General features: G+C 43.0%; 1 protein-coding gene across 6 annotated transcripts in view; it reads left to right on the top strand.

The window, feature by feature from the left end:
* Positions 1–13,229, top strand: part of DIP2A (disco interacting protein 2 homolog A) — a 109,767-nt gene that overhangs the window by 44,032 nt on the left and 52,506 nt on the right. For 4 of the 6 annotated variants that reach the window (XM_032174545.2, XM_032174542.2, XM_032174540.2 and 1 more), the window contains 3 exons: positions 1,990–2,121; positions 6,796–6,915; positions 8,927–9,124. In XM_032174545.2, coding sequence (XP_032030436.1) covers positions 1,990–2,121; positions 6,796–6,915; positions 8,927–9,124 — 450 coding nt within the window. The remainder of the gene's footprint in view (positions 1–1,989; positions 2,122–6,795; positions 6,916–8,926; positions 9,125–13,229) is intronic. The other 2 variants (XM_032174544.2, XM_032174541.2) reach the window with 1 other exon arrangement.

Genomic DNA, 13,229 nt, shown 5'->3' with positions numbered 1-13,229 from the left:
CTCACTGTAACCTGGAACTCCTGGGCTCCAGTGGTCCTTTCACCTCAGCCTCCCAAGTAGCTGGGAACACAGGTGTCCGCCACCATGCCCAGCTAATTTTTTTTTTTAAGAGATGGGATCTTGCTATGTTGCCCAGGCTGGTCTCAAATTCCTGGGCTCAAGTGATCCTCCTGCCTCAGCCTCCCAAAGTGCTGGGATTATAAGTGTGAGCCACTGCACAGCTAGTATTGATTTTTTTTTTTTTTTCTTGTGACAGGGTCTCACTCTGTCCCCCAGGCTGGAGTGCAGTGGTGCAGTCTCAGCTCACTGCAACCTCCACCTCCCGGGTTCAAGCGATTCTCCTGCCTCAGCCTCCCGAGTAGCTGGGATTACAGGCATGCACCACCATGCCCGGATAATTTTTCTATTTTTAGTAGAGACAGGGTTTCACCGTGTTGGCCAGGCCATTCTCAAACTCCTGACCTCAGCTGATCTGCCCGCCTCGACCTCCCAAATTGCTGGGATTACAGGTGTGAGCTACCGCGTTGGCCCCTATGTTGATTTTTATAAATGGGCGAGCATCTATGTATTCATTGTTGTGGTAGAACACAATTTCTATAGTCATATAGACACAGTGCCTTTCCTAGTGGTAGACCCAATTATAACCATAATTCCTATAGGAACTTACAGTCAGCCAGCATTCTGAACAGATAGATGGACGGTACCATGGAAATAAAACACAAAAATGTACATTCAGACAATGGAAGGAGTGACTTTTACATATGTTCCAGATCTAATGTCTGTTTTTAAATGTTACACCAATTCTACTTTAAGAACTTGATTGTGGCCAGGCACGGTGGCTCACACCTGTAATCCCAGCACTTCAGGAGGCCGAGATGGTTGGATCACTTGAGTCCAGGAGTTCGAGACCAGCTTGGCCAACATGGTGAAAACCCGTCTCTACTAAAAATACAAAAATTGGCTGGGTGTGGTGGCGCATGCCTGTAATCCCAGCTGCTTGGGGGGCTGAGACAGGAGAAGCGCTTGAACTCAGGAGGCAGAGGTTGCAGTGAGCCAAGATTGTGCCACTGCACCCCAGTCTGGGCAGTGATAAAGTGAGACTCCATCTCAAAAAAAAAAAAAAAAAAAGAACTTGATTGTGGTCTCTTAGTTTTGCAGCTATTTTAACTGGCAGTGGGGGAAGTTTTAATTTCTGTAGTTTTATTCTTTTAGGACTGCAAAGGTATGGTGTCCGACATACTTTTTTGGGGGTTGTAGTAGTTTGTATGATCCTGGCTGTTTTTTTCATAATGTTACAAAAAAATGTACCAATGACAATTGATTTCAAATTTGTTTCTGCTTCCTTGAGGGAATTTCTTTCTTTCTTTCTTTCTTTTTGAGAGAGAGTGTCACTCTGTTGCCCAAGTTAGAGTGCAGTGGTGCTATCTCAGCTCACTGCAACCTCCGCCTCCTGGGTTCAAGTGATTCTCCTGCCTCAGCCTCCCCAGTAGCTGGGATTACAGGCATGTGCCACGACGCCCGGCTAATTTTTGTATTTTTAGTAGAGACGGGGTTTTGCCATGTTGGCCAGGCTGGTTTCGAACCCCTGACCTCAGGTGATCTGCCTACGTCGGCCTCCCCAAGTGCGGGGATTACAGGTGTCAGCCACCGTGCCCAGCCCCTTGAGGGAATTTCTAACCAAAATCTCATCAGGCCATTGTGACAGGCAGGTTTACTCTGTGCCTGCCTCTGTGCTGAAGATGGTGGTTCTGTCTGGATCCCTTTGAGAATTGAGCCACCCACATGCATGCAGATGTCTGCATAACGTGTCTGGGAGTTCATAGGGTCCCGGTATGCCTTTGGTCAGCCAAGAAAACAAATTAATGAAAATACCACACTCTCCCCACTTAGAACTCAGCTAGTGGAGCTTTAGACTAACGGGGTTTGAAGAGCAGCTTAATACTCATTTGACTTAACAGCCACTTTCATTTTGGGTGTGTTTTTCAACAGCAGATCTGCATTCTGCCCCTCCTGATGTCACCACGGGCCTCATGGAACATTCGTACTTTGAGCGTCCGCAGGTGGCTTCTGTGAGAAGTGTTCCTCGGGGGTGCAGCGGGAGCATGCTGGAAACAGCAGATGGTGAGCCTGCTTCTCTTTCTCCTTGTGAAATAGCAGAGCACAGGTTTTGTCTTCAGGTATTGAACACAGTTCTAATGTATTCACTGTAGCAAACCCAAGCCAACCATCAGTTTTAATCTATGCAGATAAATGGAAACCAGTGTGTGCAGTTAATGTTATGGAAAGCATCATGTGGAGAAATAATTGGAAATATCAATGGAATTGGTCAGAGGGGGAACAAGGAGAGTGTGGAGGGAAAAGACTTCCAAATTTAGAAAGGATGCAGAGGGAGTTTCGATCTGCAATATAGTAGGGAAATGAGAAGCTGTGGGAAGTTTCTTTATTTAGATTCAATGTGGCAGACAGAATGACTTAGTCAGTGCGAGTGCACACACCCACCTATGACAGAACAGCCCCCTACACTCCATCCTCAGCAGACTGTGAAATTGGTACTTGGTACAACAGCAATCATGGTTTCCCATGTGCAGCCTCAGACATGTCAGTGTAACTTTCATAATGTCCTCATTTATACCATTTCTTTTTGAAACAGTCTTCAATGTCTTTTATCAAAATCATGTCAATTTTTTTCCCAAAATAATAATTTAAATAAAAATTAAGAGGAGCTCAGAGCTAGGGCCTATCATATATTTTGGTACTTCCAAACAGGGTGTCAGATTTTGTTGAGGGCTTTCATCTCCTTGTCCAGAGGCAGAAGAAAAATACTGAATCAACATGAAGCAGTCTGTACATTGGCTAGACATGTTTTTAATTCAATTTATTACTCTTTATATTTAAAAAAATTAAGAGCTTAATTAAAGGATAATTGACATGATGAATTGCACATATTTAAAGTGTACAGTTTTGGCTGGGTGTGGCGGCTCACACCTGTAATCCCAGCACTTTGGGAGGCCGAGGCGGGCAGATCACTAGGTCAGGAGATGGAGACCATCCTGGCTAACATGGTGAAACCCCATCTCTACTAAAAATACAAAAAATTAACTGGGTGTGGTGGCGGGCACCTGTAGTCCCAGCTACTTGGGAGGCTGAGGCAGGAGAATCGCTTGAACCCAAGAGGCGGAGGTTGCAGTAAGCCAAGATTGTGTCACTGCACTCCAGCCTGGGCGATAGAGTGAGACTCCGTTCTCAAGTTTTAAGACATTTGTACACCTGTGGAAAGCATCACTACAATCAAGATAGTGACCATATCCAGCACTCCCAAAAGTGTCGTCGTGTTCCTTGGTCCTGCCCTCTTCGGATCCTTCTGGCTTTCCCCGTACGCTTCAGGCAACCACTGATTTACTTTCTGTCACTATAGATTAGATTGCATTTTCTAGAATTTTGTATAAAAGGAATCATACAGCGTTTACGTCCATGGTCTGGCTTCTACCACTCTCCATAATTATTTTGAGATTCATTCATGTTCTGCGTCAATAGTTTACTCCTTTTCATTGAGTAATATTTCATTAAATGGATGCACCACAATTTGTCTGTTCACCTGTTGATGTGTATTTAGGTTGTTTCTAGTTTGGGCCGGTTACAAGTAAAGCTGCTATGAATAATCAATCTTGTACACGTTTTTGCATAGATGGGTACTTTCATTTCTTTTGGGTCAATACCTAGAAGTAGAATGGCTGAATTATATTGTAGGTGTATTTCAACTTTTTTTTTGGAGACTGAGTCTCACTCTGTTGCCCAGGCTAGAGTGCAGTGGCATGATCTTGGCTCACTGAAACCTCGCCATCCTGGGTTCAAGCGATTCTCCTGCCTCACCCTCCCAAGTAGCTGGGATTACAGGCATGTGCCACCACGCCCAGTTAATTTTTGCATTTTCAGTAGAGATGGGGTTTCACCATGTTGTCCAGGCTGGTCTCAAACTCCTGGCCTCAAGTGATCCACCTGCCTTGGCCACCTAAAGTACTGGGATTCTAGGTGTGAGCCACCGTGCCCAGCCTATTTTAACTTTTTAAGAAACTGCCACGCTGTTTTCCAAAGTGATTGTACCATTTTACATTCTCATTATTAGCAGTGAGAGTATCAGTTCCTCCACACCCTTTCCAATAGTTGGTATTATGTTTAAAAAATTTCAACCATCCCAGTAGGCATGTAGAGATATCTCATTACAGTTTCAATTTGCATTTCGCTAACGGCTGATGGTGTGTTGAGCATCTTTTTATGTACCTATTTGCCATCTGTGTATCTCTTTAGGGAAAGTATCTGTTCATACTTTTTGCCTATTTTTTTTTTTTAATTGTGCTTGTTTTCTTCCTTTTTTTTTTTGAGACGGAGTTTCACTGTCACCCAGGCAGAGTGCGGTGGTGCGATCTTGGCTCACTGCAACATCCACCTCCCAGGTTCAAGCAATTCTCCTGCCTCAGCCTCGCGAGTAGCTGGGATTACAGGCATGTGCCACCATGCCTAGCTAAGTTTTGTATTTTTAGTAGAGACCAGGCTGGTCTTGAACTCCTCGTCTCTGCCTGCCTTGGCTTCCCAAAGTGCTGGGATTACAGCGTGAGCCACTGTGGCCAGTCAAATTGTGCTTGTTTTCTTATTGAGTTTTGAGGGCTATTTATGTATTCTAGATACAAGTCATCCCATATGAGGTTTATCATTTGTATTTTCTCCCAGTCTGGCTTGCTTTAACAATGCCTTTCAAAGAGCAGATGGTTTAAATTTTTATGACATTCAGTTTACCAAATTTTTTTATAGATTGTGCTTTGTGTCATATCGAAGAAATTTTTGTCTAACCCAAGGTCACAAATGTTTTCTCCTATATTTTCTTCCAGAATTTTATAGTTTTAGTTTTTCCATTTAGGTAGATAGTTCATTTTGAGTTAATCTTAACATAAGTATCAGGTATGAATCAAAGTTTATATTTTTGTATGTGGATATTCAGTTGTTCTAGCATCATTTATAATAAAGACCATTCTTTTCCCACCAAGTTTCCTTGGCATCTTTAATGAAAATCAGTAGACCATGTTGGAGAGGGAAGGGTCTATTTCTGGGCTCTGGGCTCTGTATGTTGTTCCGTTTCCTTATTTATCTGTCCTTACACCTCGTATAGCCATGACCACTGTGATTTCCTTAAAATTCTTGAAATTATACAGTTTGGGTCCTCCAACTCTGCTTTTTTTTTCTTTTCTGTTCTTTTTTTTTTTTTTTTTGTAGACAAAGTCTTGCTCTGTCACCCAGGATAGAGTGCAGTGGCTTGATTTTGGCTCACTGCAGCCTCTGCCTTCTGGTTTCGAGCGATTCTCCTGCCATAGCCTCCCCAGTAGCTGGAACTCCAGGCAACTGCCACCACACTTGGCTAATTTTTTTTTTTTCTTTACTACAGGTGCATACCACCAAGCTTGGCTAATTTTTGTATTTTTTAGTAGGGATGGGATTTTGCCATGTTGGCCAGGCTAGTCTAGAACTCAAGCGATCTGCCCACCTCGGACCCCCAACGTGCTGGGATTACAGGGGTGAGCCACTGTGTGCAGCCCCCCATTTTTTTTTTTTAAATAGCGACTCTGTTGCCCAGGCTGGAGTTCATTGACATGATCATGGCTCACTGTAGCCTGAAACTTCTGGACTCAAGCAATCCTTCCTCCTCAGCCCCCCAAGGAGCTGGGACTGCAGGCACAAGCCACCACATCCAGATAATTTTTTATTTTTTAAATTTTTTATAGAGACAGGGTCTTGCTATGTTGACCAGGCTAGTCTTAAACTTCTGGCCGCAAGCGATCCTTTCCTGCCTTAGCCAACCAAAGTGCTGGGATTACAGCTGTGAGCCACTGCTCCCGGCTGGCAAATGACTTCTTTTTTTTTTTTTTTTTTGAGAAGAAGTCTCCCTCTTTTACCCAGGCTGGAGTGCAGTGGTGCAATCTTGGCTCACTGCAAGCTCCACCTCCCGGGTTCATGCCATTCTCCTGCCTCAGCCTCCCAAGTAGCTGGGACTACAGGCGCCCACCACCACACCCAGCTAATTTTTTGTATTTTTAGTAAAGATGGGGTTTCACTGTGTTAGCCAGGATAGTCTCGTGATCCACCTGCCTCAGCCTCCCAAAGTGCTGGGATTACAGGGCCATGATTTCTTAACATTACCATGGAATAGTTGTGACCTCATAAACTTCCTGAAAGGGACTTGGATGCCCCAGGGGTCCCTGGACCATTTAAAAAACTGCTAGCTTAGGCTGGGCGTGGTGGCTCACGCCTGTAATCCCAGCACTTTGGGAGGCCAAGGCAGGCAGATGACGAGGTGAAGAGATCGAGACCATCCTAGCCAACATAGTGAAAGCCCATCTCCACTAAAAATACAAATTAGCCAGACGTGGTGGCGCACGCCTGTAGACCCAGCTACTTGGGAGGCTGAGGCAGGAGAATCGCTTGAACCCAGGAGGCAGAGATTGCAATGAGCCGAGATCATGCCACTGCACTCTAGCCTGGCAACAGAGTGAGTCTCTGTCTAAAGCAAAAAAACAAAAACAAAAACAAAACTGCTGGCTTAGAACAAGTCCTGTTTCCTGGAAGGCATTCAGTAAGTGTTTTCTAAATGAACTGATCAAAATGACTGTCCAGTGGAGCCCACACTTGGATGGATTTGTAAGCTCTGATGCATCTTGTGGTTTGTCCTTGGGCCTTACACCTGTGTCCACTTCTCCAGAGGGTGTGATGTGTTCTGGCCTCAGTGCTCCTCTGTCCTTCCCGTGACAGGTGTCCCTGTGAACAGCAGAGTGTCCTCCAAAATCCAGCAGCTTCTGAACACCCTGAAGAGGCCAAAGCGCCCTCCACTGAAGGAGTTCTTTGTGGATGATTTTGAGGAATTGTTGGAAGGTAAGAGTTGTCCAACTTTGAGCTTTTGTGTTTGTATGAAAAGGGTGGCCACGAAGTTGAGAAACACAGGCAAATGTATATTATACATGGTTATTGCTATATATATTCTGTTTCCAGACTCAGTGGTCACTGTGTGTAATGGTGAATTTAGAATCACATGACTGCTTCCTTTATTTGAGCAGGTAGACAATTTGCTGCTCATATTCAAGTGACTTAGCATTTCATAAAAATACTTCTAAGGTTTTATTTAACTTACATTATTTAAATTTTTAATTTAAACTTTAACTCTGAAATACTTATCTTCTTGTGGTTTTAAAGTATTTAATTTTCAGCATAGATTTGGCTGCTTTTCAGAATTTTAGCCTCTCATATATGAATGAAATACGTATTTAGAAAGAAAGAATATACATATTTTTTAAAAAGAAAACTAGCAAGAAGCAGAAACCAGGAATGAAGCCAGTACAAACATGTGAGTGTGTCGTTAGAGCCACAGGAGCCCCATGCTGCTCCCACTCTCAGACCTTGGCTGTTTGTACAGTGTCACTGCTGGGAGCCGACCAGCCCAGAGTCTCCTCCACACCCGAGGATTAGACATAGCTTTTAGGAGATTATTTCTCCTTTGTAATCAGATAGTGTGTATTAGTCAGGGTTCTCTAGAGGGACAGAACTAATAGGATAGATGTATATATATAAAGGGAAGTTTATTAAGGCATATTGACTCACACGATCACAAGATGAGGTCCCACAATAAGCCGTCTGCAAGCTGAGAGCAAGGAAGCCAGTCTGAGTCCCAGTGCTGAAGAACTTGGAATCCAATGTTTGAGGGCAGGAAGCATCCAGCACAGGAGAAAGGTGTAGGCTGGGAGGCTAGGCCAGTCTAGTCTTTCCACGTTCTTCTGCCTGCTTTATTCTGGCCGTGCTGGCAGCTGATTAAATTGTGCCCACCCAGATTTAGGGTGGGGCTGCCTTTCCCAGTCCACTGACTCAAACGTTAATCTCCTTTGGCAACACCCTCACAGACACACCCAGGAGGAATACTTTGCATCCTTCAATCCCATCAAGTTGACATCAATATTAGCCATCACACAGTGCCTTTCAAATTCAGAGTTTATTGGTATGAATGCATCTTAGAGCAGTGTTTCTTACCACTTGGGCAAATTTTGGTTATACAGCTCCTGGAAAAAGATTAATTCTTTTTAAAGTAAAAAACAAGATTAAAGTAATCTTTTTCCAGGAGCTTTGAGACAGAGTCTCGCTCTGTCGCCCAGGCTAGAGTGCAGTGGTGCGATCTCGAATCACTTCAAGCTCCACCTCCCGAGTTCATGCCGTTCTCCTGCCTCAGCCTCCCGAGTAGCTGGTACTACAGGCGTCCACCACCACACCTGGCTAATTTTTTTTTTTGTATTTTTAGTAGAGACGGGGTTTCACCATGTTAGCCAGGATGGTCTCGATCTCCTGACCTCATGATCCACCCACCTCGGCCTCCCAAAGTGCTGGGATTACAGGCATGAGCCACCACGCCCGGCCAATGATCAAATAATCTTTTAATTCTTTTTCTTGGAACATAGTGATAGCTGTTTGGATCCCTAGGCTGAAGTGGTGGTTCTGCTTGCTTTCCTCCTGTCTGAGTGGGCCACCAGGTCCTGTCTCCAGGCTGTGGATACCTGGCTGTTCACTGCTGCGGTGCCGGGGGTAGTAGAGGTGCCACAGTCCTGTCCAGAAGTTGGGAAAGTGGGAACCACTCCAAGGTCACCTTTGTCTGTGAGGTTGTGGTCACCAGGATGGTGGGTTGTTTTTAACTTTATTTCACAGCCGTCATCATCCATGACTAAAGCTCCTTTAATCTTTTGGTTAGTTGTCGGTGACTGTGACGGAAAAATCTAAACAAATTATTGTAAGCTTTTTTATAGTTGGGATTAAAAAACAATATTATAAACTATGAATGCTTAAAAACAGAATGTGTTCATGGTGCTCTGAATTGCTGATTTTAAAATTTTGCTTTTGCTTGTAGTTCAGCAACCGGATCCAAATCAGCTGAAGCCTGAGGGAAGCGAGACGAGTGTGCTGAGAGGGGAGCCTCTCACTGCAGGTGTCCTCCGACCGCCGTCACTGTTGGCCACCTTGCAGCGCTGGGGCACCACACAGCCCAAATCCCCCTGTCTGACTGCCTTGGATACAACTGGGAAAGCCACCTACACTCTCACCTATGGCAAGTGTTAACAGAAAGCAGTTGTGCTTCTGGGTTAGCTGTAGAATGTCACACACGTAACACAGCATAGACATACAACTTGATAAATATTCCTGAGAAACCAGCACAGCTGGCAGATAAATAGAACATTGACCTATACCAGCTACCCATCCCACCAGAGGGGACCACTCACTGATGCATGGTGACTGCCATTGCTCTGGGTTCGAGTGTTTGGAGTGTTCTATATATGCATTCTGAACGGTGTAGTTTAGTTTCGTCTTATTTTCAACTTTGTGTAAGGGGAATCACGCAGTACGTATTTTTGTGTGTTTGGCATCTTTTGGTTCCATATTACGTTTTTTTTGTAACACAAATAGTAAACATATATACAACCTGATAAATTCACAGAGTGAATATGGTCCTGAAATCAGCACTCCAAGCAGAAGTGTTGCTAGGTTCAAAGCCCCTCATGCCTCTCCCACACACGAAGGGTAACTACTGCCCTGACTGCGCACACCGTTGGCTTTACCTGCTTGGAAACAGGTGTTCTTTTAGTTCATGCTCATTGATGGTATTATTTTATCGTGTGAATATACTGGAACGTACTTACACACTCTCAAGTAGATGGACATTTGGGTGGTTTCCACTTTGGGGCTATTGTGTATAGTGCTGTTAGGAACATGCTTATGTGAGTCTCTTGGTGAGAATATGTAGGCATTTGTGCTAGGTATAAATGCAGAAGCAGAATTGTTCAGCATTAGGATATACTGCCAAACAGTGCAGCAGTTTTCACTGTCACAGGCAGTGAGTACGTGAGGGGTTCCAATTACTCTTTTCTCACCAGCTTTTGATATTGTTTATTTCATTATAGTCTTTGTTGTAGGTGTGTTGTAGCACAGGCTAATTTGCATTTGCCTGGTGACAAATTATGCTTTTCATATGCTTATTGGTTGTTTGAATATCCACTTTTATGTACTATTCAAGTATTTGACTCATTTCTCTGCTTCCTAATGCTTTCATCTTTCTTTTTTATTTTATTTTTTTCTGAGAAAAGGTTTCACTCTGTCACTCAGGCTAGAGTGCAGTGGTGCAATCATAGCTCACTGCTGCCTTGACCTCCTGGGCTCAAGAGATGCTCCTGCCTCAGCCTCCTGAGTAGCTGGGACCATAGGCTCACATCACCACACCCAGCTAATTAAAAAAACAAAAAGCAAAAAACTTTTTTTTGTAGAAATGGGGGTCTCCCTATGTTGCCCAGGCTGATATCGAACTCCTGGCTAAAGCAGTCCTCCCATCTTAGCCTCTCAAAGTGCTGGGATTACAGGTGTGAGCCACCGCACCTGGCCTCTTATTTCTTTGTATGTTTCAGACAGGCATCTTTTGTGAGATACGTGTTTTGCAAATGTCTCCTCACTATTTGGATTGCCTTTTAACACTTTTAATTATGGCTTTTAATGAATGAAAAGTCTTAATGTAATCTAACTTACCTGTTTTTTTTTTCCTGTATTGTAGCTAAGTTTTTGTTTAATTTAGAAACTTTTCACCAAACTTAAGGTCACAAAGATATTTTTCTGCATGCTCTTCTAAAACCTTTATTGTTTTACTTTTCACATTTAGGTGCGATGATCCATTTAGAATTTAATTTTGTATATGGTATAAAGTTGGAGTCATTTTCTTATGAGTATCTGACTCAGTATCATTTATTGAAAAGGCAATCCTTTCCCCAAAGTACTGCAGTGTTACTTTGTTATATAGTGGGTGAAAAATGTACTTGTGGATCTGTTTCTGGGCTCCTGTTGCCGGGGGGTGGTGTTGTCAGTCTGTTGTCTCTCCACCCTCTGAGTCACTGTAGCATTAGGAGTCCTCTTGCTCTGTGATGGTTCTTCAAGATTGCCTTGACTCTTCTTGGCTCTTTGTATTTCCAAGTAAACTTTCGAATTAACTTGTCAATTTCCATAAAAATTACTACTGGGATATTGATTGGCATTGCATTGAATTTCTAGTTCAATTTGAATAGAATTAATGTTTTATAGGTTGAGAGCATCCCAAATATGAAAATCCAAAATCCAAAATGCTCTAAAATCTGAAACTGCTTGAAGCTGACATGATGCTCCAAGAAAATGCTCGTTGGAGCATTTTGGATTTCTGATTTTTGGACTTGTGATGCGATGCTCAACTGGGAAATAAATATAATGCAAATATTCCAAAATCTAAAAACAATTGAAATCCCAAACACTTCTAATCTCAAGCATTTCGGATAAGGGATACTCAACCTGTATTACAATTATGGGATCTTCCAGTTTATGATTGTGGAATATTTTCCCCTTTTTAAAGGCCTGCTTCAATTTCTGTCAGTAATGTTTTTATACTTTGGAATACAGAAGTCTTGAGCACCTTTTATTAGATTTATTCCTATTACAAGTGCTGTAATTTTTAATTTTCTCTACTGATTTGTTGCTTATATATAGAATTGCAATCTATATTATTATTATTTTAAAATGATGACTTTGTGCCGGGTGCGGTGGCTCACGCCTGTAATCCCAGCACTTTGGGAGGCTGAGGCGGGTGGATCATGAGGTCAGGAGATTGAGACTTTCCTGGATAACACGGTGAAACCCCGTCTCTACTAAACAAAAATACAAAAATTAGCCGGCGTGGTGGTGGGCTCCTGTAGTGCCAGCTACTTGGGAGGCTGAGGCAGGAGAATGGCATGAACCCAGGAGGCAGAGCTTGCAGTGAGCTGAGATCGCGCCACTGCACTCCAGCCTGGGCGACAGAGCGAGACTCCATCTCAAAAAAAAAAAAAAAAAAAATGATGACTTTGTATCCAGTTGTCTCACTAAGTTAACTTAATTAGTTCTTTGTTTACTCATAATTAGTAGTTTGTCTATATATCTTTTGTATTACCTGTCTACAAAAATCACATTATTGGTGAATAATGATAGTGTTATTTTGTCCTTTCCAATACTTACACTTTTATTCTTTTTTTTTTGCTTTTTTGCACAAGCTAGAACCTCCAGTACAGTGTGAAATAGAACAGTGTTGAAGAGTGGGCATTCTTGCCTGTTTTTCCATCTGAGGAGAAGCCTGTGGTCATTAAGTATGATGTGTTCCATTAAGTATGATTTGTTCTGCAGCTTTGTTTGCTTGTTTGTTGGTAGAAACTCTGTCAGATTAAGAAGGTTCCCTTCTCCTTGTTTGTTAAAAGTTGTTATCATGAGTTGGGATTGAATTTTGTCAAATGCTTTTTCTGCTGCTAGCAAGATGATCATATGGTTTTCCTCCTTCATTAATTTGGTGAATTATTTTGATTAATTTTCTAATGTAAAGCAGCCCTTCATTTGTAGAATAAATCTCACTTGGCCATGATGTCTTAACCTTTTAAATTATACACCCAGATTTAATTTGCCAATAAGTTGTTTAGGATTTTTACGTCTGTTTCCATTAGAAAAGTTGATCTGTAATTCTTTAAGAAAGGAGCTCATTGCCAGCCTTTGATGAGTATGACTAGCTCACAACCTCAACTGTTAAACCAGCGTTCAAATCTAGGTCATGCTATTGGCAGGGCAGTCCCTGGCCAGTGGCCAAGTAAGGCAGTGGGACAAGGGCCTAGTTTCTGTTAGCATGGACTTTCCTTAAAAACAGCATTGGGCTTGTGGAGACTGTCAGTTTTACACTGTGGCTTGACAGCTCCTCCTGCCCAATCTTGCTACCTGTCTTTTCCTGTCACAGATTTTTATTCTCTAGTAATCCTTTTGCATGCCTGAGCCTGTCTCAGCGTCTGCTTTGTGAAGAACCTAGCCTGTGACACACTTCCTCTTTTTTTTTTTTTTTAATTCTCCTTGGCTTGTAGTTTAAGTCTGCATTTATTTACAAAGTGTAAGATATTACTACCATTGTGTGTATCTATTTTTTTGAGACAAGGTTGTGCTCGGTCACCCAGGCTGGAGTGCAGGGGCGTGATCTTGGCTCACTGCAAGCTCTGTCCCCGAGGCTCAGGTGATCCTCCCACCTCAGCCTCCCTTGTATCTGGGACCACAGGCACACACCATCATGCTCGGCTACTTTTTTGTATTTTTAGTATAGTCGAGGTCTCGCCATGTGGCCTGGGCTGGTCTCAAACTCC

The sequence above is a fragment of the Hylobates moloch genome, unplaced genomic scaffold (genome assembly GCF_009828535.3).
Source record: "Hylobates moloch isolate HMO894 unplaced genomic scaffold, HMol_V3 SCAFFOLD_14, whole genome shotgun sequence".
In the NCBI taxonomy this organism is placed as follows: domain Eukaryota; kingdom Metazoa; phylum Chordata; class Mammalia; order Primates; family Hylobatidae; genus Hylobates; species Hylobates moloch.
Note: the sequence above shows the minus strand (reverse complement) of the source record. Positions and strands in the feature narration are given on the sequence as shown.